The 27,756-nt window shown below is 37.2% G+C and overlaps 1 protein-coding gene across 2 annotated transcripts in view; it reads left to right on the plus strand.

Moving 5' to 3' along the window:
- The window catches only part of LRRCC1 (leucine rich repeat and coiled-coil centrosomal protein 1), a 42,167-nt gene that overhangs the window by 5,492 nt on the left and 8,919 nt on the right, over nt 1-27,756 (plus strand). The window contains exons 4-15 of one of the 2 annotated variants that reach the window (XM_045849475.1): nt 754-921; nt 1,295-1,470; nt 1,563-1,772; nt 9,514-9,710; nt 9,977-10,124; nt 11,279-11,427; nt 12,479-12,683; nt 13,526-13,665; nt 23,426-23,627; nt 24,129-24,314; nt 25,053-25,227; nt 26,073-26,236. In XM_045849475.1, coding sequence (XP_045705431.1) covers nt 754-921; nt 1,295-1,470; nt 1,563-1,772; nt 9,514-9,710; nt 9,977-10,124; nt 11,279-11,427; nt 12,479-12,683; nt 13,526-13,665; nt 23,426-23,627; nt 24,129-24,314; nt 25,053-25,227; nt 26,073-26,236 — 2,120 coding nt within the window. The remainder of the gene's footprint in view (nt 1-753; nt 922-1,294; nt 1,471-1,562; nt 1,773-9,513; nt 9,711-9,976; nt 10,125-11,278; nt 11,428-12,478; nt 12,684-13,525; nt 13,666-23,425; nt 23,628-24,128; nt 24,315-25,052; nt 25,228-26,072; nt 26,237-27,756) is intronic. The other variant, XM_045849474.1, reaches the window with a different exon arrangement.

Genomic DNA, 27,756 nt, shown 5'->3' on the forward strand with positions numbered 1-27,756 from the left:
AGCAGCATTACTTACAACCACCAAGATTTGGAAACAGCCCAAGTGCCCATCAGTGGAGAAGTGGATATAAAAGCTGTGGTACAATGGAATAGTTCGCAGCCATAAAAAAGAAGGAAATCTTACCCTTTGTGATAGCATGGATGTACCTGGAGAACATTGTGCTAAGTGAAATGAGCTAGTCAGAGGAAGATAAGTACCATATGATTTCACTCATATGTGGAATCTAATGAACAAAATGGACTAGCAAGCAAAATAGAGAAACAGCCAGTGCTTCGGGGGTACACAGGCAAGGTGCAAGGCCCAGGGGCACCACAGCTGAGCCAAGTCAGAGGCTGCCCAGAGATGGAATTCCTAGCATCACCATACACTAGGTAAGCAGGGGCTACAGATATTACCAGGGAATTAAATCAAAGGGTTGCTGTTTGTATTTTATGCCCAAACCAGAAATTGAAGTGTAGTTAGTGTCTGCTTATGAAAAAGGAGCCTGGAGCCATCGTTTATGCTGTTCTGTAAGTACCTGTGTGGCCTAGAGAGGCCCATTTGTTTTGTTTGAAGAGAACCAGACTCCAAGAACTTCTGTTCTTTAAAAACAACAGTTGACTCATCTGAACCCTCCTCATGAGATCAGCTTTCACAGCGAGTCATCATTCATGCTACTGCTTTGCCTCTCGAAATAGAACCCACATACAGATGTTTAGTGAGCTGTTGGGGAAGTTGCTGCTGTGGCATTAGCAGGGTGTTTTTGGCTTGCAGGTTTGATGCCCCTTCATGGAATCAAACATAAACTTAGATACATTGACCTGCACAGTAACTGCATAGACAGCATTCATCATTTACTTCAGTGTGTGGTGGGCTTGCACTTCCTGACGAATCTTGTTCTGGAGAAGGATAGCGAGGATAATCCCGTCTGCCGTGTACCAGGTGGGAACAACTAACAATGTTCAAATTTTTGTTAACAGTGTTCAAAGCAACTGGTGTTCTAACCTGCTTTTATTTGTCTTAAGCTTTGTAACTTCTTATGTATTTGGAAAAATATAGTTGCAAATAAATTGTTTCATTTAGACAAATTAAATTGCTGTTAAAAGAAAAACAGTGTGAACAGATTAATTATATTTAGACAGCTATATTTGATAACCAAGTGCCTCAAAATTAAATTATGTCATTATGATATATTTTATAGTACAACATTGCCGCTGTAGGTGATGCATCTGGTAGCTGATGAGTCAAGTTGATTCTAGAAGTAATTAATGTTTTTTAATGCCTGACTTTTCCTTTTAAATGATTTGTTACTAAGGGTACAGAGCAGTTATGCTCCAAACCTTGCCACAGCTTCGGATCCTGGATTGCAAGAACATATTTGGTGAACCAGTAAATCTGTCACAAATAAATTCATCGAGTCTACAGTGTTTTGAAGGTCTTTTGGATAATTTAGTTTCATCTGATTCTCCCCTAAATATAAGTGAAGACGAGGTACAGTATTGGGTTTTTTCCTAATATGAAGGTAACTTCAGCTTTTAACTAGTAAATACAAATGTTAAGGATTTGGGTTGTGTCTGTCCTAGATCATTGACATCATGCCAGTGGAAACAGCCCCCATCGATGAAATGGCCCCCCTGGATCAGTTTGCCAGTACACCAACTGACACTGGTTTGCCGTCCTTTATGTCTGTGTGTCCATCTTCTGAGCCAGAGAAGGTTAATCATGAAGGCGATTTTCAGAATGAGATGAAACTTCAGAAATTAGATGATCAGTTTTTACAGCTTCTTAATGAAGTAACTATTTTTTCTATTTTTCTAAGCAGTGTGTTTGTTGAATAAATAGTAGTTCAGAAAATTTAAAACAAAAAATCGGTACAAGTAGACCAATTAGGAGTGTCTTTGCTGCATCCATGTGTATACATATTTTTGTCTTTTCTAGAAATGGAATTGTTATAGTACTAGTGGTAGGAAAAGGTGACACCCTTTCTTCCCTCATTTTCCTTGTCATCCTCCTTCAAACCTTCATTATGTAATTTCTGTTGTACTTCACATTATTTCCAATGACCTACCTATATTGTTTCAAACTGAAGGAAACAGAACTCTTTGGATTTATGTCTGTTAACATGGGGAATTATGAGTCACTTTTGACCTCTCCTATCTCTTCAGTTGTTTGGTGGTCAAAACCACTTCTGGGACTCAAAGCTGAATTCAAGTTCATTTATATACTTTCTGCTTCAACTTCTATTTCCAGTAGACCTTCCCCAAATTAATCTCTACTTCCCTAAGATACTCATTCTTTTTTACCCTTTACACTGACTTTAGAATCTTTGAACCTGTGGATGAACTACAATTCCTAGAATTTATTGCTGTTTGGGTCTGCAGCTTTTGCTCCAACAATCTTGTTCTGACAGGCAGATGTTGTCTTGACCACCACACCTCCCAGCACGCAGCAGACTATTACTTTATCCCCTCCCTGGATATAGGGTAGAAAGGTTATGGATAGGCCAGAAAGGCTAGGCTGTTAGTCAAATATCAGTTTTACCTCCAAATTTATAATTTTAATATTTAATGTTTTTTTTTTCTGAAGATAGGGTGGGGATGAGAAACAAAATGCTTATGGGTTGTTTATAGTTCGGTGGGTTTTTAATCATCCTGAACTATTTTCATAGGTCTGACACTAATAATGCTAAATAAACAAGATCTGCTGTAGATGAGTGAGTGAGTGAGTGACTGACTGAGACTGCAGGGATTCTTCATGCCAGAGAGCCCAGAGATTTATTTCATTTGGGGCTACAGATGGAGACAGTGATAGAGCTGGGGAACAGTGCTGGCATAATGTTCTTTGACATCACTGATGACATATTGCTAAGCTTTTTGACTCTTTCATTTCCTCAGGTTTCCTCTCCATCTTGTCTAATGGCCAACTCTTTGACCAGTGTCAAAACTAATATTTCAGCTTAAGTTAAATTTGAAGTAAACTTTGTAGCTTCTCTTGCACTATCATGTCATTCTTACTACAACCCAGTCAAGTTGGTAGGAGTTAATATGTCAGTGTTCTTGTTACATGGAAAAGAAACCCAGGAATTTATCTAAGAGTTCTTTGTTAGTAAGATAGAATTGAGCTTCAATCCCAAATCTCCTGATACCCTACCCAATGACCTTGAAACCAATGCACAGAATATGTTTATCCCTAGTTTGGTTTTGCTGTGTAGTGTTCTATTGAATGTATTGAATAACAACATGTTTTTGAGTAACAACAGCTGTTGTTCTATTGAATAACAGCATTTATTTTACATTAACCTCTTGAGGTTCCAATGAGTTATTTCTCAGTTTATGATAATCACTGTACAAGTCTTTTTGTGAACTTATGTCTTCATTTTTCTTCAGTAAATAGCTAGAAGTTGAATTTCTGGATTCTAGGCTAGGTGTGTATACAGTTAGATAAGACACTTCCAGAGATTACCTGAATGGTCAGTACATTTCAATCCCACCAACAGTGTAGAAGTGACTGTCCAGTTTCCCACATCCTCACCAGTGTGGGTGTAAGCACTGATCTTATTTTAGCCATTCTGCTGGGTATGTTTGGGTATTCATTGTGACTTTAATTTGAATATCACTAATGATTGTCAGTGTTGAGCACTTTTTATGGGCTTATCGAATATTCATAAACTTTTTGTGAAGTGTCTTTTCAAACTTTTTGCCCATATTTTTATTGAGTTGTTAGTCTATTACTGGGTTGAAAGAATTCATTATATTTTCTGCATTCTAATGTCAGATATTTGTCAAATATTTATGAATATTTTTGTTCAAATTGTGAATTCCATATTCATTTATTTTATTGAAGCCCAGTTTATCTTTTTTAATGATTATTGCTTTCTGTGAATTTTAAAACTATTGTGTATCCCCAACTCACAAAGATATTCCCCTGTGTTATTATCTAAAAAGCTATGGTTTTACTTTTGCACTGAGGTCTGTGTCTGCGATGAGGCAAGGTTGAATCTGCTCTTCTCCATGTGGATATTCAGTTCTCCCAGCACCACTTGCTGGAAAGGCTTTTCTTTCCTGGGTTATTTTGATGCCTCTGTTGAAAAAAATCACATGACCTCACAAACTACAGAATTATCCCTGATCCCTTTTTTCTGTTTCTTTGATCCATATTTTGATCCTATGGCAGAACCATACTGTCTTGATTTTTGTTTCTTCACAGTACTTTTCAAAGTCTGGTAATGTAAGTCTTCCAATTTTTTCTTTTTTTTTTTCCAAATTACTTTGGGTATTCTAGATTCTTTGAATTTCTTTAAGCTTTAGAATCAGCTTGTATGTTTCTTGAAAGTTGATGTCTTAATACTGAGTCTTAAATCTGAACATATCTCTATTGTTTAGATTCATTTCATTGTTTTCAGCAGTAGTTTCCAACATTCAGGTTTTACACATCTTTTATTAAATTTGTTCCTAAGAATTTTGTTTTATAACATGATTGTAACTGAATAATTTATGTAGTTTTGTGTCCCAATTGATGGCTGCTTGTATGTAAAAATGTAGTTGATTCCCGTATACTTAATTTGTATCCTGTGACCTTGCTAAAGTTATTAGTTCTGGTCCTTGTTTTATATATTTCTTATTATTTTCTGCATGAACAATCATCTAGAGACTAGTTATTCTTCCCTGATTTTTATGCTGTTCCTTTTTGCTTTATTGCAACAGCTAGGGTCTCCAGTGCAGTGTGAAGAAAAATGGTGGGGTGGGCACTTTTCCTGGTTCCAGAGCATGGTCTGTCTATATGACCATTCAGTGTGATGTTAGTTGCATGTTGTGCAAAAATGTTCTTCATCAAATTAAATTTACTTCTGTTCTCAATGTGCTGAATTTTCTGATAATGTTGAATTTTTTTTCTTCAAATGTTTTTACATCTATTGAAGGGATCATGTGGTTTTCCTCTGTATTCATTTAATAGGGTGAATTACATTGATTAATTTTCTAATGTTAAACATTGCATTTTTGGCATAAACCTCATTTAATTATGACATATTATATTTTTATATATACTCCTGAACTCAATTTGTTGGGCTTTGCTCATGAGGGACATTGATTTATGCTTTTACTGTAGGGTCTTTAGTTTTAATGTTATATGTTAACGCTGCCTAAATAAATGAGTTGAGAACCATTTCCTCCTGTTTTCTAAGCGTTTTTGTAAGACTTGAATTATTTCTTTCTTAAATGTTCTAGAGTTGACTGGCGAAATCATCTGGGCCTAGGAGGTTCTTAATAATGAATTCAATTTCTTTATTAACTCTAAGGCAACTCTTTATTTTTCTTAGTCAATTTAGCTGGAGGTGTTATTGATTTCTACAGAGATCAACTTTGTTTATTATATGTACCTTTTTTAAATTGTCAATTTCTACATTTTATTATTTCTTCCGCTTTTAATTTACTCATTTTCTAGCTTTTTTGTTCAAATTAAATTTATTTTTTATTTTTATTAAGTAAAAATAAAAAATGATTTTATTTTATTGATTATGCTATTACAGTTGCCCCATTTTTTCATGCTTTTATTTCCCTCTGCCCTGCACCCCTATTCCTACCAGCATTCCCCTCCCAGGTTCATATCCATGGGTTGTATATATAAGTTCTTCGGTTTCTGCACTTCCTACACTATTCTTAACCTCCCTCTGTCTATTTTGTACCTACCATTAATGCTTCTTATTCCCTGTACCTTTTCCCCCATTCTGCCTCCTCACCACTGATAATCCTCCATGTGTTCTCCATTTCTGTGATTCTGTTCTTTTTCTAGCTGTTTGCTTAGTTTGTTTTTGTCTGTATTTTTTTAGGTTCAATTGTTGATAGTTGTGAGTTTGTTGTCATTTACTGTTCATATTTTTGATCATCTGCTTTTTCTTAGATAAGTCCTTTTAACATTTTATATAATAAAGGCTTAGTGATGGTGAACTCCTTTAACTTGACCTTATCTGGGAAGCACTTTATCTGCCCTTCCATTCTAAATGATAGCTTTGCTGGATAGAGTAATCTTGGATGTAGGTCCTTGCCTTTCATGACTTCCAGTATTTCTTTCTAGCCCCTTCTTGCCTGCAAAGTTTCTTTTGAGAAATCAACTGGCAGTCTTACGGTCACTCCTTTGTAGTAACTGTCTCCTTTTCTCTTGCTACTTTTAAGATTCTCCCCTTATCTTTAATCTTGGCTAATGTAATTATGATGTGCCTTGGTGTGTTCCTCCTTAGGTCCAACTTTGAGACTTTCTGCACTCTCTGGACTTTCTGGAAATCTATTTCCTTTGCTAGATTGGGGAAGTTCTCCTTCATTATGATTTCAAATATATTTTTCAATTTCTTCCTTTTGCTCTTCTCCTTCTGACACCCCTATGATTTGGATGTTGGACATTTAAAGGTGTCCCAGAGGTTCCTAAGCTTATCCTCATTTTTTTGAATTCTTGTTTCTTTATTCTGTTCTGGTTGAATGTTTATTTCTTCCTTCTGCTCAAAATCATTGATTTGAATCCTGGTTTCCTTCCCATCACCGTTGGTTCCCTGTATATTTTTCTTTATTTCACTTTTCATAGCCTTCACTTCTTCCTTTATTTTGCAACCATGCTCAACCTTTTCTGTGAGCATCCTGATTATCAGTGTTCTGAACTCTGCATCTGAGAGGTTGGCTATCTCTTCATCACTTAGTTCTGTTTTTGGAGTTTTGCTCTGTTCTTCATTTAGGCCATATTTCTTTGTCTTGGCACACCTGTTACATTGTAAGGGATGGAGCTTAGGTATTCACCAGGGCAAGGCAACCCACTTGGCTTCCTTTCAGCACCGTATGTGGGGGGAGGGGCCAGAGAGAGAACAATGCCTCTTGCTTGGCTCTCAGCTGGCTTTCAGTCACTTCCTCTGCTACCCACAGCAAATTGGGCCCTTCTGGTGCTTGTTCCCGGGTGGGTAAGTTTGGTACATTCTAAGACCCTGTGGATCTCTCCAAGCTACTCTCCTGTGAGTCTGGGGGTTTCTCCTGCTGCCACAATTCCCACAAATTTTTACAGCCAAAGGTTTTGAGGCTTTCTTTTCTGGCACTGGAATCCGGGGTTGAGCAGTCTGTCTCCCTCCCCACTGTTCCTCCTGTTTATCCACATGAAAAAGTGAGACCGCCAGCCGTTGCCTTGCCACACGTCCTCTCTACCCTGGCTGCCTATCTCTGCCCTTCCTCCTAGTCTGAATGAATGTTTCTCCTTTAACTACTTGGTTGTTGGACTTCTATATAGTTCAATTTTCTGGCATTTTTGCTTGCTTATTTTTTTGTTTTTAAATTTGTTGTTATCCTTCTTTTGGTTGTGTGAGGAGGCACAGTGTATCTACTTACCCCTCCATCTTGGCTGGAAACCAAATTAAATTCCATTTTCTATCTTCATAATGTAAGTGCTTACATTATTGATTTTGGACATGTTTTCTAATTTAATCATTTAAAATGATGAATATTCTTTTAAAGCACTGCTTGAGCCACTTTTGACAGATTATTCTTTTATTTTTTAGCTAGAAATATTGTCCAATTGCTCTTTTACTTTATCCAAGAATTATTTTGAAGTGTCTTATTTACTTCTGTTTTTGTCAGAGAACATATTCTGGGTAATATCTGTCATTTGATTTGCTCTGACCTCTTTCATTGTCCAGCATACACCTATCTTGGTGGATTATTATCTGTGTGCTTGAACAGTATGTGTGTCCTGCAGTTGTGACATGAGGATAGGATGCTTGATAGTATTTTCAGATGTTTCATGTTTTACTGACTTGGTTTTGAGTTCTGTTGTTTGTATGTGAGATATTAAAATGTCCAACTATGATTGTGGATTTGTCTTTTCTATTTGTCCCTTTAACTTTCTTAACATTTACTCCTGGTTTTTAGCAGTTTGACTATTGCACTTAAGGATGATTTTCTTCATGTTATCCGGCCTAAGGTTTGTTTCTCTGAGCATTTTAAATCTTTAAATTATGTCCTTATCCATTTAGGAAAATGTGGACATTATTTCCTCAAATATTTTCATGCCCCATTCTCTCTCCCCCTGTTATTCAGATCCCACTTGATCTTCTGATATTGAACCATAGATCCCTGAGACGGTAAACATGTATCTTAGCAACTTTTTTCCTCTGTAGTCTTCCTATTGAATAATTTCCACTGAATTGTCTTCAAGTTCATGTATTCTTATTTTTGTTAACTCATTCTTCTGTGAAGCCCAGCCAGTAAATTTTTACTTCAGACATTTTATTTTTCACTATGAAATTCTCTTTTTAAAAATAATTTGTATTTCTTTGCTGAATTTTCTTCTCTCTTTATTCATGACAAGCATAATTTTTATATCATTGAGCAGAGCTATGATTACTATTTTAAAGTCATCATCTCTTATTTGGACATTTGGGTTCCCCCAGGTTAGGTCTCATTGATTGCCTTTTCTCTTGAGAGTAGGTCATACTTTCCTGGCTCTTCCTATGGTGAGTGTCATTGGCTTTTATTCCTGATATTGTGAACATTACATTATGGAGACCTGATACTGTTATGAGTCTCCAAAGAGTTCAGTATTTTTGTTGTGGCAAGCATTTCGCTTGCTTTGATTTGAACTATTATTTTGTCTCTTGGGCTGCTGAATTTTGTCCTTTATGGGACTTCTTGCCATTTCTGTACTGTCCTCTGACTATTTAGAACCTGAAACCTAGTTTTTCCACCTGAATTTAAGACTCTTATCAGGTGTATCTAACATTTTGGCATCTCTGGGCCACACTGGAAGAAGAATTGTCTTGGGCCACACATTAGGTACACAAACACTAATGAAAACTATGAGCAAAAAAAATGTTTTAAGTAAATTTACGATTTTGTGTTAGGCTGCATTCATAGCCACCCTGGGCCTCATGTGGCCTGCAGGCTGCAGGTTGGACACCCCTGCATGGAACTACGCTTTGTGATATGTTCTCAGGCTAAATACCAGAAAGACAGAAATACCTCATTCTGGTTATTTTCCAAAGTGTCAACTCTTCTCTAGAATAAACCTATTTTTGTTCACTTTTTAGGGCCTCCAAATAGTTTTTGTTCATGGTTTTGTTTGTATTTTTCCCAGAGTTTATCATTGTTACCGTGAGAGAGTCAACCTTGTCATACAAGAACTTACTTGTCATACAAGAGGCAGAATCCCTGTATTTAATTCCAAACATACTTTATAAACCCTTAATCATGTAAAAGGTCATTATATTTTAGGAGATCTCAAATTTTAGTCTTTTTTTTTAAAGATTGTATTTATTTATTTTTAGACAGAGGGGAAAGGAAGGAGAAAGAGAGGGAGAGAAACATCAATGTGTGGTTGCCTCTCACATGCCCCACACCGGGGACCCAGGCCCACAACCCAGGCATGTACCCTGACTGGGAATTGAATAAGAGACCCTTTACTTCAAAGTCTAGTGCTCAATTCACTGAGCCACATCAGCCAGGGCAAATTTTAGTCTTTTATACCATATCAACCTCTTAACAAACCATGTTGGTTTTTCAATTCTAGACTTCTAGTTCTTTAATAGATAATGTTCCTGAGAAAGACCTGAGACCAAAAAGAGACACAGATATGACTTCTGAAAGTGACTATGGAAACAGAAAAGAATGTAATAGAAAAATTCCTAGAAGATCAAAAATCCCATATTATTCCAAAACAATTCAGACTATTAAGCACCACAATAAAAACAACAACCCATTTATAAGGTATGTGTTTCAGTTTTAGAAATTGAAATAAGGTGCACAGAAGTTAATGTTCTGGCTTCTTTCTTAGTTATCTTGTGGTTGATATTTTTTTACTCTTCTAATGCCAGTGATATAAGTTTCAGCCTTGCCAGTTCAGATGTGGTCAGTATATTCTTATAAATTTATACAGAAAGCTCCCTTTATCTGTGATAGATTGTCCTTCTGTTGTAAAAGACATAAACACTGCCCATTTCTCTGGGTTATTGTCTATGTTTTATTCTTTGCAGTTATAATCGTAAAATGAAACAGCCTTTTTTTAAAGAATTGTATATAAGATCATCTCTAGCAAACTGTAACAGATTAGAGGAAGCTGAAGAGCAGAAGACAGAACTAATTAAAGTTGACAACAGCAGCCCTGAAGACAACACGTACCGGGTAGGATTCAAGAGATTGAGGAAAAATGAATGTGAATAATCTTCTTTTTAAAAAGATTTATTTATTTTAGAGAGAGGGGAAGATAAGAAGAAAGAGAGGGAGAGAAACATTGTGTGTGAGAGAAACATCTGTTGGTTGCCTCTTGAAAGTGCCCCAACTGGGGACCAGGTGCTCAGTCCAGGCATGTGCCCTGACCAGGAATTGAACTGGCAACCTTTGGCTTTGCAGCCAATGCTCAACCCACTGAGCCATGCCAGCCAGGGCTAATGTGAATAGTTTTAAATGAAGTCAATCTCAGAAAAATATTTTGTGCTTTTATAAGCACAAAAGATTGTATGCATTTCTATTGGAGTGGTTAGTTTATTTTTTTCTTCCTGGTTTCTAGATTTTGTGTGATATTAGTACTTTAATAATTTATAAAGGAATGGAAATCACATGTTCATTTAAGATCAGATTTCAGTGAAATTGATTTAAATAATTGTGGAGGAAGAAACTTATTTAAATTTTCAAATTCCTGTTTATTAAGCAGTGGTTCCTAACTTTTGGGCCTTGGACATTTTTAAATATCTAAGGAAATCTATTGGTCTTCTCAGAGAAGTCTACTTTTATGCACACTCACAAAATGTGTGTAAAGTCAGAGACTCTCCCAAAACCCAGTTTTGGACCCATGGATTCCAGATTAAGAGGCATTTAAGGATTTAAAAATTCTTCAGTATTTGCTTTAATCATTCTCAAGTGTTAAGAATTTTTAGTACACATTGATTTCTTTGTGATTTTATTAACTTACCCTAATTTTATTTGTGAAGTACTGGTTTTGAGTGAAACGTGCACTCTTCCAATATCATAATTGCTTTTTAAGCTATTTCTCACTTTTCACGCTATTGATTTCCTCCTTTTATTCTCCAGTGTAGAGGCTTTAATGTTCAGAGAAACAACAGTAATTGTCATTATGGTAGTAGTGGCAGCTAACACTTCTTGAGTCGTCATTCAGTGATGGTCACTGTTATGTATGCTTCACTTACCTTAATTTGTTTAATTCTCTCACAGCCCTCTGAATGAGATGCTGTTATTTTCGTATTGTAAATGAGAACATTGGGACAATGAGAGATTAGGTAACTTTTCCAAGTTCACATAACACTACTATTTTCTTTCAGATACTTGTTGAACAACTAGACCAGGAGAGAGAGAAGAGATGGAAAGCTGAACAAGCTGAAAAGAAACTTATGGATTATATTGATGAACTACATAAACATGCAAATGAAAAGAAAGATATCCATAGCCTTGCTCTACTCACCACAAATAGGTGAGGGGAAGGTCTACACCTGGAGCTAGCTTATCACCCAAACAACAGTGAACTGACAGCTGGAACACCTTTGTTTAAACCAAGTGTAGTGAGACTAAAACAGTATATGTCAGGGTGTCAAACTCATTTTCACTAGGGGCCACATCAGCCCCATGGTTGCCTTCAAAGGGACAAATGTAATTTTAGGATTGTATAAATGTAACTACTCCTTAACCAAGGGCAAAAAGCTTGGTGCTGCCACTGGGCAGAAACAAGGTGCTGGGCCAGATAAAACATGGTGGAGGGCCAGATTTGGCCCGAGAGCCTTGTGTTTGCCACCTATGGTGTATGTGGTTTCAGTTCAAATTGAACTAATTGTATTTAAAGATTTAGTGCTTCATCAACTTGTTGCATAAATAAAGAGTTCAGGCCACATTTATTTCAGCCCTCTAGCTACAGGCATCAGACAGATTAGTAAGTCTTCCAAGTAAAGCCAGCAAGAGTTCCTTGAAGGAACAGGCTGTTCCTCATTCATACTACTGGCTATTTTATTTTTTTATTTTAATCCTCACCCAAGGATATATTGATTGATTTTTAGAGGAAGAGAAACATTGATTGGCTGCCTTCCTTATGCACTCTGATTGGGGATTGAACCTGCAATCCAGGTATGTACTCTGACCGGGGACCAAACCTGCAACATTTTGGTGTATGGGACAATGCTCCAACCAACTGAGCCACCCGGCCAGGGCTCATGCTATTGACTTTTAAGCCCACACCAAGCACAGTGCCTGAAACAAATGTTAAGTAAAGCTTTGCAATTGAATAAAGTTCACATAAGATAAAGTTTCATTAACTCAGGTAGAATGTTTTTCCTTTTGACACAATGTTAGTTTCAGGAATGGGCAAGAGACATGTTTTTCTGTTTTTCAGCCTTTTTTTTTTTAATTTGATGAGTTAGAAACATGCTTCAAATCTTCTTATCTACTGTGAGCTTTGATGTTGACTATACACAAAAAAAGGAGAGTTTTTGTCCTTTTTTATGTATAATGTACATGTCTGATTTCTACTTTAGGTTAAAGGAAATTATTTTTAAAGAAAGAAATTCCAAAGTGCAACTCGAAATTATGGTTCACAGACTTCAAAATGAAATTAAAAAACTAACTATTGAATTAATTAAAGCAAGAGATCAGCAAGAAAATTACATCAGACACTTGAGAGCCCTGGAGAGAGCATTAGAAAAGATGGAGAGGCAGAAAGGACAGCAGCAAGCGGCCCAGGTATTTCTCTGTTCTGTCTGTTAGTCACTGAGTTAACACCCAATCCTGGCTGTGTACTGAAACAACTCTGGTTATATGGTAGACTGAGATTTTAGAGTGTGCAAGAATTAAATAGTATGGCAGTTTAGTTTGTGGAGTTACTTCTGAGTTAAAGCAATTGGTATTCACGAGGCAACCAGAAGACTTGGTGGACATATTGCAAGTTGTTGGGCTGTGTTCCAAGAGCCGGTATTTAAAGTCTCTTTGGGGTACCTGATGGTACCCCAAAATATTTCTTTTATGTTTTTATTGAATTTATTGGGATGACATTGGTTAATAAAATTATATAGGTTTCAGGTGTACAATTCTATATTACACCATTTGTATTTTGTACTGTGTTTTCACCACACACAGTCAAGCCTCCTTCCCTCACTACTTATCCCCTTTACCCCCTTTCCCTCTGGTAATCACCATACTGTTTTCTGTCCATGAGGTTTGTTTGTTTCTTTTTGTTTTGTTTTTTGCTTAATTCCTTCAACTTTCTAATACCATCCATCAGCCCCCCACTCCTTTGACAGTTGTCAGCCTGTTCTCTGTATCTTTGAGCCTATTTCTGTTTTGTTCTGAAGTTATTTCACCTTTCTGAGTGAGGATTTTGGGTAAGATCTGTATGTGAAAACAAGAGTGTGTCTGATGCGTCTGAGGCTGTACCTCATGTGATCACAGCATCATTCTCCTATGACATTTTGAAAATCAATTTGGGCACTAGGTTCCATTATTTAAAAGGAACTTTCTTTGGGTAACTGGTATTAAAATAGAAGCAGAAGGAATCTGAAGAATGTAATTGTGTGTCTTCTACTCAGATGCGACTTGTTGAAGAGGTGGAACTCAAAGCTGCAGCTGCTGACCAAGAAATAAGCTTACTGCGAACTTCCCTTCATCAAGAAAAGGAGCAAGTACAGCAGCTTCATGAGCTTCTTGCACTGAAAGAACAAGAGCACAGGTAAATGAAAACAAATGAGGAAATGTCATTCATGTACAGGAAAGAAGCCACTTGATTCCTCCCCAATCCCCAAACACTAGCTAGGGACTGAGCAGTGGAAAGGCCATTGGTGGAGCTCCGAAAGGGATGTGCTTGTCCAAGTCGGTTTCTACTGTAGCCAATACTTTACAGATACACAGGTGACATTACTGAGGTGTGGGCTGCAACAAGGAAGATGTGTTTGCATTTCTGCAAACCCAACACAAAATTATTTTAATGGACCTTCAGGTCACTGCATGTTCAGTTACTCCATGCTTTTTACTCCTGTGAAGCAGGTATTAACAGACTTTTTCTGTGAAGGGTCAGATAGGAAGTATTTCAGGCTTTGCATTGCACACCTGACTGCCTTTACTGTAGACAGAATGTAAGCCAGACAGAATGTAAGACAGAATGTTGTGGCTGTGTGCCAATAAAAGTTTGTTTCCAGAAAAGGGCACAGGCCATCTGGGTCCATGGGCTGCAGTGTACCTGTTGTGCTCTGAGTCCCTAGTGATGGGAACACTTTCAGCTGCTTATCTTCTAATACCATCAGCTAATTCTGTGATTTCATGTATAAATTAAATGTAGATGCTCTGGTGAAAATTGATATCCTATGTGTGGGCAGAATAGCTGCAAAATATTGAGGGAAATAATTTAAAAATCTAAAATTTTGTACTTAGCTTCATTTACAGATATTTTTTAACTTCTTGTTCTAATTTAAAGAAACCCAAACCAGAAACAATGGATTTTGTTTTATGGGTTTGATTTAATCAAGAAAAATAATGGAGAACTCTAAGGAATGAGCTCTCATTTAAAGAAAATGTAATAGTTCAGGGACCTTGAACTATCTCTATGAACCTAGATATGGGGTACACCTCTGATCCCCATCACCACTGAACACTCAGTCAAGTAAAACTCATATTCCTTCTCTATCCTATCCCAGTTTCTGTGTGAAAGTGAAGAGCTCATCTTAAATTAAAATTAGGAAATATAGACTATTTAATTACTATTTAAAAACATTTAAAAGGGAGGAAGATGGTGTCAAGGAGGGAGGGAGCAGATTCCACTTCCCTCCTATACATGGGAGAAAAACCTAGCTGATCTAAAGAACAGAGCAAATAGCCAACAGTACTGCAACATATATGAAAATAGGAGACCAAAAATTGTAGCTGACATTAAAAAACCAGACAGTAAGGAGAGTGCTTCAGGACAATAAGGTCCCGAGGATCAGGGCAGCTGCAGCCCCAGGCCTGGCACCTGCCAAGTCTGCCACAGGGCTCTTGGGAGAGAGCTGGATCAACTGCTCCCACCCTGGCCAAACAAGGTTTGAGCAGCACCAGGAGAGACCTGGTTGCTTGAAGTCGCAGAGAGGGGAATAAGGACTAAGTGGCAAACATACAGGGGCTGTGAGCACCCACGGAGTCTGTGGACACCAGCTCGGGAGAGTTGAGAGTCAAACTGTGACGGGCCCTGACCCTGAGAGTCCTCAATCTGGTTGGAGAATCGGGCTGTGTGGGAGGCCAGGCCGCTGTACAGAGTGGCAGGCTTTAGTAGGAGGAATTTTTCAAAAAGAAAAAGTGAAAAAAGATACACTGTTTGGGGAATTCTCCTGCATTAGTCACTCCGGCCTCCTCCCAGCTCAGCCAGGCAGCACTCCTGAGGTGGCGTGGAAGGTCCTGCATGCACTCCCATAGCCCTGGTAAGGGTACGCACCCAAACCTGAGAGACCAGAGGCAGCCTGCTTGAGCTCATGTGCCTGCAACTGAGGAAAGTGGCAGAAGGACCCCTAGCCCACACATGTAACCCTGGGGAGAGGGCGCTTTGAGGAAGGCCTGGATCCCACACCCAAAGCCCCAAGGAGAGGCGCCTGGCTAGCCCTGGGGAGAGTGTGTAACTGAGGCTGACTGAGTGTGGATCAGGAAGAGAGAAAAGTGAAACTAATCGCCCCTCAGACTGCTGCAGCCAGCAAGACCACCAGAACCGGTTTGGAGAGTTGGAAACCAGCAAGAGGATTTTTTATTTTAAGTATTTCTTTACTTTTTGCTTTTTATTATTTTTTTATGTCTCAATTCCTTTTTTCTCTCTTTCCTTCTTTATTGTTTTATTCCTTCTGCCTTTCAAATTTTATCTCTTCTTCCTTCCTTCTTCTTTTTTTTTTTTAAAAATACCCACAAGTGAGACAAAAAAACATGGAACTGTGAGAAGACCACAGTTGGACCCAAAGAGGGGTCATCCCAACAGCTGAGACAGTGAGACAAATTTCACTTTGCTATTACAGAGAACCTGCAAGTTGTTGCATATTTATATTATTTTTTCATTATTCTTACATCTTTTATTTTAATAGTATTTTTGTGTTCCTCTTCTTTCTGTTTAGTCTTCTTTGCTTGGCTGGTTATATTATATCATTTGAAAGTTTTCCCCTCTTCTCTTATCATAGTGTATTGCTAAATTATTGTCCTTCACTTCACTTGTGTTTCATGAGCACACTACTCAAGGTCTGACTTTCCTATTCTTATTATCCAGAATACACAGATTCTGTCATATGATTCTTGCTCTAATATTATTGTAAATAATAGCTGTTTTATACAATTGTAAATACTACACAAAACCCCTCCCAAGATCTTAGCCCACTTCATGGTTTCCTGAACTCTATTACTGTAGTGGTTAACTCTATTCTGTCACACACTACAACTATTTACTATCCTTTACTCTCACTTTCCCTCAGAATCTGACCTCCCACAACCTCACTGCTTTCTAGATCCAACTCACAATCCTTCCCTCCCCAAGAAGAGTCTTATCTTCTTTCCATCCTTTCTAAAAAGTGGCTAGTTTTGTGGAGTATCACGGTTAACACAATACATAACCAAAGGATCTCCTATCTCTTCTCTACTGGCTGCTCCTGTAAATATAATAGAATACACTCTTGCTGTTTTAAACCATTTTGCCTTCCCCCTCCAACTGATCATAAAAAAGAGTAGGTGGAAGCTGTGAACACCAGGATACCAACTGGAAGAGGAAACCCAACAACAAAGGAACCACTACCAGATTAAAACAGAAGAAAGTGAAGGAGGGAGTGGAAGCCACACTAACCTCAATCTAGGACCTATCTGGAAATTCAGCTAAATAGTGGAGAAATTACCCAGAGCAAACAATTGAACAAGAACAAGAGAGAATACTCAAATCTTGACACACAGAAGAAACAACTTCAACACAACCTGCCCACACCAGCACAACAAAATACAAGAGGTAGTGGATAGAGTGACCTTCAGTTAATCAGCTGGTGGGAAGAACCCACCAAAGAAAGACCCAACAACAATCAAAACCCAAAGACAACACAGAGCCAATTTAAAATACAGCCCAAGACCAGTGTGCTCAGGACATCAAGTAGACTGCACCATTGAAGCTCACAGATATTCCACCTTAGAAGTTCACAACATAAACCCAGAGAGCCAGAGCAGACCAATTTAAGAAGCTGAGGCTAACAAGAAGAGTCTCACAAACAATGGGAAGACAAAGAAACAATCCCCAAATGAAAGGACAGGAGGAAGCCTCAGAAAGATTGCTAAGGGAAATAGAGGCAACTCAACTATCAGATATTGAGTTCAAAGCAATGGTTATCAGGAAGCTCAATGAGCTCACAATGAGCAACCAGAAACTACAGGGAAACTACAATGAACTCACTGGAAATGATATCATCGTGAAAAATAAAATAGAAACTATCAACAAGGGCCACGAGAAAACGAAGAATACAATTTCTGAACTGAAGAACACAGTAGAGGGAATCACAAACAGGATCAATGGAGCAGAAGATCGGATCAGTGAGCTGGAGGACAAAGTAGAAAACAACAACCAGAAAGAGCAAGAAAGGGAAAAGAGGCTCAGAAAGAACGAAGAGGAATTAAGAGAAATGCAAGATAATATGAAACGTAATAATGTCCCTATAATAGGGATACCAGAAGGAGAAAAAGAGCAAGGGATAGAAAACCTGTTTGAAAAAGTAATGATGGAAAACTTCCCTAATTTGAAGAGAGAAAAAGTCACACAAATCCATGAAAAACAGAGATCCCCAGTCAAGAGGAACCCAAAGAAACCCACTTCAAAACACATCATAATTAAAATGGCAAAATTCCAAGACAAAGAGAGACTCTTAAAGGCAACAAGGAAGAAACAATAGGTAACATAAAAGGGAGCCACGATAAAGTTAGCAGCTGACTTCTCAATGGAAATGCTCCAAGCCAGAAGAGAATGGCAAGAAATATTCCAAGTAATGAGAACCAGAGCCTGCAACCAAGGCTCCTTTACCCACCAAGTCTCTCAGTCAAGGTAGAAGGCCAAATAAGGAGCTTCCCAGACAAAAGAAGTCTAAAAGAATACACCTCCACCCAATCAGCTTTGCAAGAGATGCTAAAGGGACTGCTTTAAGGAAGAGAAGGAAAAGAGAGAGAGAGAAAGAGAGGGACATAGGTATGAAAATGGCGATGAATAACTACCTATCAGTAGTAACCTTCAATGTAAGTGGATTAAATGCTCCAATCAAAAGACATAAAATAGCAGAATGGATAACAAAGCATGACCCACACATATGCTGCCTACAAGAGACCCACCTCAGTCAAAAGACCTACACAGACTGAAAGTGAAGGGCTGGACACAAATTTTCCAAGCAAAGGGACAGGAAAAAAAGCGAGGGTAGCAATACTCATATCAGACAAATTAGACTTCAAAAAAAGGGCCATAAAGTGAGACCCAGAAGGTCACTTCATAATACTCAAGGGAAGAATCCACCAAAAAGAAATAAACATTGTAAATATATATGCACCCAACATAGGGGCACCCAAATACATAGAGAAAATGTTAGAAGACTTCAAGAAAGATACTGACAGCAACACAGTTATAGTAGGGCATTTTAACACCCCACTGTCAAAATGGACAGATCTTCCAGACAAAATATCAACAAAGACATTGTGGCATTGAACAATGCCCTAGAGGAAATGGACTTAACTGATATATATAGAAACCTTCATCTCAAGAAGTTAAATACACATTTTTTTCAAATGCACATGGAACATTTTCAAAGATAGACCACATGATAGGACACAAAACAAGCCTCAGAAATTTAAGAAAATTAAACTCATAGAAAGCATTTTCTTCAATCACAAGGGACTGAAACTAGAAACAAACCCCAAGGAAAAAAAAACAAAAAAACTCAAAATTACGGAGATTGAACAGCATGCTATTAAACAATGAGTGGGTCAAAATTGAGATTGGGAAAGAAATAAAAAAATTTTGGGAAACAAATGAAAATGAACTCACAACAATCCAGAATTTATGGGACACATTGCAGGCAGTCCTGAGAGGGAAGTTCATAGCAATACAGGCCTACCAAAAAAAAAAAAAGATAGAAGCATTTCAAATAAACAACCTAACCCTACGCCTACAAGAACACGAGGAACAACAACAAAGACAGTCCAGAACAAGTAGAAGGAAGGAAATAACCAAGACCAGAGCAGAATTAAATGACATAGAGACTAAAAGCACAATTCTAAGGATCAATGAGCCCAGTAGCTGGTTCTTTGAAAAGATAAACAAAATCAACAAGCCTTTAAGCAGGCTCATTAAGAAAAAAAGGGGGAGGACCCAAATAAACACAATCAGAAATGAAAGGAGAGGTTAGAACTGACACCACAGAAATACAAATATTTGTAAGAAATTACTATGAAGAACTGTATGCCAAGAAATTTGAAAACCTAGGTGAAATGCACAAATTTCTAGAAAAATATAATCTATAACTGAATAAAGAAGAAGCATAAAGCCTCGACAGACCAAAAACAGCTGAGAAAATGGAAGTAGTAATCAAAAAATTCCGACAACACAAAGGCCCTAGACCAGACCGATTCACAGAATTCTACAAAATATTTAAGGAAGAGCTAACCCCCATCCTTCACAGACTATTCCAAAAAATCCAAAAAGATGGAAGATTCCCAAACTCTTTTTATGAAGCCAGCATCATCCTAATCCCAAAACCAGAAAAAGACACAACAAGAAAAGAAAACCTTAGACCAATATCACTGATGAGCATAGACTCTAAAATCTTCAACAAAATATTGTTAAACCACATCCACGAATAAATTAAAAAGATCATACACCATGACCAAGTGGGATTTATCTCAAGGATGCAAGGATGGTACAATATTCACAAATCAGTAAGTGTAATATATTACATAAACAAAAACAAAGACAAAAATCATATGACCATTTCAATAGAGGCGGAAAAAGCACTTGATAAGGTATAGCACCTGTTTATAATAAAAACACTCAGCAAAGTGGGAACAGAGGGAGCATTCCTCAACATAATAAAGGCCATATATGGGAGACCTACAACCAACGTCATACTCAATGGGCAAAAACTAAAATCTTTTCCACTAAGGTGAGGAACAAGACAAGGTTGGCCACTTTCACCACTTCTATTCAACACAGCTTTGGCAGTTTTAACCACAATGATCAGACAAGAAAAGGAAATAAAAGGCAACAAATTGGAAAGGAGGAAACAAAACTGTCACTGTTTGCAGATGACATGATAGTATACATAGAAAATCCTATAAACTCTGCCAAAAAATTTCTCAACCTAGTAAATGAATTTGGGAAAACAGTGGGATACAAAGTCAATGTCCAGAAATCAAAGGCATTTTTGTATACCAACAATGAAACAGCATAAGCAGAAATCAAGAAAAAAAAATCCCATTTGATATAGCAACAAGAAAAATAAAATACGTAGGAATAAACCTAACCAAGGAGGTAAAAGACCTGTACTCAGGAAACTATATAACACTGAAGAAAGAAATTAAGAAAGACACAAAGAAATGGAAACATATACCGTGTTCATGGATCGTAAGAATTAACATCATCAAAATGTCCATACTACCTAAAGCAATTTACAGATTCAATGCAATATATATTAAAGTACCAATGGCATATTTCACAGACATAGAACAAACCCTTCAAAAATTTATATAGAACCATTAATGACCCCGAATAGCTGCTGCAATTTTAAGAAAGAAGAGCAAAGTAGGAAGGATCACAATACCTGATACCAAACTATATTATTACAAGGCCACTTTAATCAAAACAGCCTGGGACTGGCATAAAAACAGGCATATAGACCAATGGAACAGAACAGAGAGCCCAGAAATAAACCCAAGTCTCTACAGTCAATTAATATTTGACAAAGGGGGCAGCAACATAAAATTGATTAAAAATAGCCTCTTCAACAAATGGTATTGGGAGAACTGGACAGCTACATGCAAAAAAATGAAACTCGAGCACCAACTTACACCATACACAAAATAAATTCAAGGTGAATAAAAGATTTAAATATAAGTCATGACACCATTAAAGTCCTAGAGGAGAACGTAGGCAGGAAAATCTCAGATATTTCACACAGGAACATTTTCAGTTATGTCCCCTAAAGGAAGGGACATAAAGGAAAGAATAAACAAATGGGATCTCATCAAAATAAAAAGCTTCTGCATGACTAAAGAAACGGTATTAAAATAAAAAGAGAACCAACTGTATGGGAGAACATTTCCAACGATACCTCAGACAAGGGTTTAATCTCCAAAATATATAAAGAACTCACACAACTCCACTCTAAGAAGACAACCCAATTTGAAAATGGGTCTGCCTTTTGACCTAGCAATTTCACTGCTAGGATTATGTCCTAAGAACCCTAAAACACCAATCCAAAAGAACCTATGCACCCTAATGTTTATAGTAGCACAATTTACAATAGCCAAGTGTTGGAAGCAACATAGATACACATCAGTAAATGAATGGATGAAAAAACTATGGTACATTTACACAATGGAATTCTATGCAGCAGAAAGAAAGAAGGAGCTCCTATCCTTTGCAACAGCATGGATGCAACTGGAAAGTATTATGCTAAGCGAAATAAGCCAGGCACTGAAAGACAAATACCATATGATCTCACCTTTAACAGGAACCTAAACAACAAAACAGAGAAACAAGCAAAATATAACCAAAGACACTGAAATAAAGAATAGACTGACAGAGTTCAGAAGGGAGAGGAGAGGGAATTTCAGGGGGAAAGAGGAAGGGTTTACAGGACTGAGTATAAAGGACACATGGATAAAAACTAGGGGCAGGTGGAAATGGGAGGGAGGAGGGGAGGGCTGGGAGGGTGGGTTGGGATGGGAGTAAAAGATAGGAAATTGTATTGCAACAACAATTTAAATAGAAATTTTTTAAAACAGAAAGAAAATGGGTAAAGGACTTGAACAGACACTTCTCCAAGGAGGACATACAGAGTATCTGGAGACAAATGAAAAGATGCTCAGTATCACTAGCTATTAGAGAGATGGAAATTAAAACCACAATGAGACAGTACTTCACAATGGTCAGAATGACCATCATAACCAAATTAACAAACAAGTGTTAGAGAGGTTCTGGAGAAAAGGGAACCCTAGTGCACTGTTGGTGGGATTGTAGACTGGTATAACCACTATAGAAAACTGATGCAGACTCTGGCCAACAGTGTCCACGTCATTATGGACGAAATGAGATATTAACATGGACGACTACCAATTCCAGTTCAGAAAAATGGACAGCATGGCCTTTCTCTCAAGGGAAGCAAAGGCCTTGGTCCTTGCCGTGACCAGCCTTTATTGGGTTTCTCAGCAGATTACATGATGGTCCTTATTTACTATGCACAGGTTCGCTTTAGGTGGTTACCTTTTATTGAAAACCAAGGAGCCAATGCTGCTAATCACAGAAGAGGAATATTTGCAAATGAAAATGCAAAAGTGGTTGAACTGGTTACACTAATCCTTGGAACGTTTAGCATGGAGTTTAGGAAGTTAACTGCAGTAAATGTCCTCAATTCAGGGTTGAGGGAGTTTTTTAACAAGAGCAAGACTCAAAGTGGCCTAGGCACATTGCAGGCCTGATTCCCCACGGGAGATCCTATCCACGGGCATGGGTCCTGTGCATCTCCAAGTGGCAGCTGGGCCCACGCCACGCAGAAAGTTCTCCTACAGAAAACAGTATGGAATTTTTCTCAGAAAACTAAAAATGGATCTGCCTTTTGACCCAGCAATTTCACTGCTAGGATTATATCCTAAGAACCCTAAAACACCAATCCAAAAGAACCTATGCACCCCAATGTTCATAGCAGCACAATTTACAATAGCCAAGTGTTGGAAGCAACCGAGGTACCCATCAGTAAATGAATGGATGAAAAAACTATGGTACATTTACACAATGGAATTCTATGCAGTAGAAAGAAAGAAGAAGCTCCTACCGTTTGCAACAGCAATATTCCATGGATGGAACTGGAAAGCATTATGCTAAGCGAAGTAAGCCACTCAGTGAAATACAAATATCATATGATCTCACCTTTAGTGGGAATCTAATCATCAAAACAAACAAACAAGCAAAATATAACCAAAGACACTGAAGTAGAGAATAGGCTGACAGTGATCAGAGGCAGAGTGGAGGGAATTTCAGGGGAAAAGGGGAAGGGTTTACAGGAACAAGTATAAAGGACACATGTACAAAAACAAGGGGTTGGAAATGGGAGGGAGGTGGGGAGTGCTGGGTTGTGGGCTGGGATGGGAGTAAAAGGCAGAAAACTGTACTTTCACAACAATTAAAATAAAAAAAATTAAAGACATTTAAAAGTGTACTTTCCAGGGGAACAACATCCTGTGATTTTTTTTTTTAATTCTAGGAAAGAACTTGAAACAAGGGAGTATTTTAGTGATGCTGAGTTCCGGGAAGCCTTAGCCAAGGAAGTAGCTAAAGAAGAGACAAAGCATGAGCAAGAGATAAAAGAATACCAAGAAAAAATTGACACATTAAACCAGCAGTACCTGGATTTAGAGAATGAATTTCGTATAGCTTTAACTCTTGAAGCCAGAAGATTTAAAGACGTAAGAATTGGTATTTAGGTTTTTATTGAAAACAGAACCAGCAGCATATGGTTTGATGAGAGAACCACACTTTAGAGTTCTAGCTTTGTTGACATGTTGGCTATCTGACCTTAAGCAGATCACTTAAAATCTTAGAGCCTTAGTTGTTCTGCTGAAATAATAACTTCTTGTCAGAGCTGTTCTCAAAGTCAGTGAGATTGTAAATGGTCAGGTACAGAGAGGATTTGGAAACCTGAATCTGTGGTTTCTGTAGAGCAGACATTGGCATACTAAACCCCAGCTTTGGCCTCCGTTTGCCAAGTGTTACTAGAAAACAGCTATGCTATTGTGTACTGTCAACACAGATCACCTGGCCTAGCCTGCAAATCCAGTTATCTGTGAATTTTTTTCTTATGCTAAACTTGTGTGATTCTAGACATAAAACAAGTAAACTGTTTCCAGAAACAAATATTTTCTAAGTATTTGGAGAACTTCTATTTATAATGCAATTTTGCAATATAGGTTAAAGATGGTTTTGAAAGTGTTGCAACTGAGTTAGCAAAGAGCAAACATGCTCTTGTTTGGGCTCAACGGAAAGAAAACGAGTCTTCCTCTTTAATTGAAGATCTGACTTGCATGGTGAAGGAGCAGAAGACAAAACTTGCAGAAGTTTCCAAATTGAAACAGGAAACAGCAGCAAATTTGCAGGTAAGACATTGTAACACTTTCTTTTCAAATTGTTTCATCTTCTCAAGGACCTGAAGTAATTTTTAGGAAGTGCACAGTTTTAACAAATACTAATTGTGTATTTGATGCCTATGAGAAAAATAATAAAACTAGGAGAGTAATGTGATTTTGGAACATGCTGTTTACACTAAAATAGTATTTAAATAAAATAAGTGAATTAATTTTAAGAAACATAGTAAATAGGTGGCAGTTGCACAGTGACAGCAAAAATTCTGATGGCAATACTCAAATAGTTGAAGTTTGGGAAATAGCCAGTGAGTCACTAGAACTACTTTTGTGGTAGTGCCAGCTTTTTAGTATAACTACTGTAATACTTTTTAAATTAATTTCTGTTATCGCCATTTTAAACTTTAGGGATATTTTGCCCAAGAGGACTTCCTTCCTGCAGGTAACCTTTAGACTACTGATATAAATGCTGAGAAATCTTTAGTGTTACAGGTCTAGTTCCTCTTTTAGGGTATTAGAATAAAATTCAGAGTGTTAGAAGGAGTAGCCTCTTCTAATTTGACTTTTTATTTCCTCACCTACATTTGTCTTTAGTTAATAAAACTAAAACTTTTTCTTATATAAAACTGAGGAACATTGACTTGGTATTTGCTTAAATAACACTTTTTCTTATAAAATGCAAAAATAGAAAATAAAGGATTCAAATATAATGATTATTTTGCATTTTTTTCAATGTTTTTGGGGAGTATACAGAATCAAATCAACACCCTTGAAATCCTGATTGAAGATGACAAGCAGAAGAGTATCCAAATTGAACTTCTCAAGCATGAAAAGGTCCAGCTTATTTCTGAGCTAGCAGCCAAGGAATCACTAATTTATGGTTTAAGGACAGAAAGAAAAGTGTGGGGACATGAACTGGCACAACAGGGTAAAATTCTCAAATTTTTAATGGGAAAATAGCCCATTTTTCTAAAGGAACAAATCTGTGTATTAGAGAGAAAAGGAAGGGCTTTCCTGCTCCTACAACCAAGAGCCATGGCCACATTCTCTATGCACCTCTTGGGAACAGGAAATAGGTTATTATACCAACTATAGGTTATCACTCTGATTCTTTTGTTGTTGCTTTTCTTCCCAGTATAATTGGGTTACTTTTCTCAACAGGTCTACCTCTAGAGTGCTATCTGTTGAATGAGTTGTTGAAAATAATTACTTCCTATACAGTGATTTTGAATATTTGTACAGATGCAACAGCATTCAGGTTTTTTCTAAAAATGTTGGTAATAGTTATCTTGTTATACATGGAGAAATGTGAAATGGTCTATCGATGAAAACCACTGTCTGCTTAGGTAAACTTACCTTCAGTCCATTCCCTTTCCAATCGCAGTACAACAGGAGATGGCTCATTTTAGGACTTTCATGGACAGTTGACAGATATTGGTTTTAATGGAGCATGATTCATCTGTCATTCCACATAAGAATATTTTTCACGTGGTTTGGGTTGGTTGTGTGCCATAACATGATTAATTAAATGTGATAGTATCTGCCTGAGTTACTTGTTCTCAGTTTGTTGTTTGAGGTTTTCAAATAGCTACAGGTATTTAAAAGGCCTTTTTATTCTCTGGCCCTTCCTCTTCATATTGTGCTAATCTATCTTCTTTTTTTAATCAGTTCTTTTGTGTTACTCTATTATGCATTGTTAAAATGTGTGTGTTTATAAAATACAAATCCTCCATGGCCTTCTAAAGTTTGTTACTGGTGATGTTTGTTTCTCAGGATCCTCTCTAGCCCAGGACCATGGGAAACTAGAGGAGCAGATTGAAAATTTATGTAGAGAAAATGAATCTCTGCGGAAGGCAAATGAACGTGACAGTGACACGTTAAGAATTAAGTGCAAAATCATAGAAGACCAAACTGAGACTATCAGAAAATTAAAAGTTGTAAGTTTGATGTTTTATTTTGGGGAAAGGGCGTATGGCAGGTTTGAAAAACATTGATTCTGTGGATCAGAATATCCAATTAATGCTTGTCTCTGAATCCCAACCATTGTGATTTTTATGACAGATTATCATTTGTTTCCTTTTGCAGTATTTGCCCCTTTACTTTTAAAAGTGGTATTGGGCACTCATTTATTAACTTAAAATTACTTTCACTTCAAAATTTTATGGAGAATGTTTTTAGGATCCTTTGAAATAACTGGAAATAGTGTCAATAATGTTTTATATGTTTAAAATATTCTTTAAAAGCATTGTTTAGTATCATTCAATATTGCTAACTCACTTCTCAAAGGTATGACAAACCTGCTCTCCTTAAAGGTATATGAATAGATTACAAGATTCATCCTAGTTCCCAAGGACACTGTGTATACCCTTTTCTTCAGTTGGGCCTATCTTGAGAGAATACTAACAAATATCGCTTGTTTCAAAGCATCTTACATGAAAATTCTCCAGAGAAATTTACTGAAAATAATCTTGAGCATTAAATCAAACTTGAATTTCAAAATTTTCTTCTAGAGGTTATATCTTAAAGTGTAAAAATAACTGAAAGGGGATTTTTTTAAGAAACTTCTTAATGGGGTTATCACTCATAAAATTAGGAACTCACTCTTTAGAGAAATTATAACTACCTAAGATTTTTTCCTTAGTCATTTTTAAGAAACTTCTTGAGAAGCTAACATCATCAAGTACAGAAAATAAAGAAACCTATTTATCCCCATATTGCTTTATCCATAGCTAGATATAGGTATGAATGCTTGAACTATCCTTAACTCAGTTGAAAATTTGGTCTCAGTATAGTCAGTATTTCAAATATATTGGTCATTTGTGCCAAACTGCACTGAAAATTAATAAATTTTTTTAGAAGTAGGCCTTTTTTCTTGTTTTAGAAATCTAGCCAAGCTTATTTTCTTTTGAATTAAAGTAATATATGAAACAGAAAGGCTAGTGATTTGTATTTAAGTTTCACAAGGCAAAGCAGGTGATACATTTGGCATAGTATATTGTGTTTGACTTAACCACACAGTAAGACTGATGCCTTCTCAATCTGAGCAGAGTTTTAGAAGAAAATGACATAATGACACAGTGGAGCCAAACAACAAGATAGATTTAGTTTTAGATTTTTAGTAAAATATACAAAAGATTTTTAGATTTTTACCCAATATTTTTTCTCCACAATCTAATACATTTACTTTAACTAACATTCTGTCAGCCTCAAAGATATGAGTGTTAATGGTACTTCCAAATAATCACATAACATACAGAGGTAGCCAGGCATAATTTTTTTCAGCAGTAGAGTCAGTGTTAGGTAGCCAAGGTGGCTAAGAAGAGACCTGGAACCAGAAAAGTCCAATTAAGGGCTAAAGGCTTTTATTCAAGGCAGGCTGGGTCTGAATGGATGGCAGCCCCAAGGGCAAAAGTAGAAGAGCTCTTAAAGTATGTAGTGGACCTTTGGGGGGAGGATG

This window comes from Phyllostomus hastatus, unplaced genomic scaffold (assembly GCF_019186645.2).
Source record: "Phyllostomus hastatus isolate PE091 unplaced genomic scaffold, TTU_PhHast_1.1 phas_contig_65, whole genome shotgun sequence".
Classification (NCBI taxonomy): Eukaryota; Metazoa; Chordata; class Mammalia; order Chiroptera; family Phyllostomidae; genus Phyllostomus; species Phyllostomus hastatus.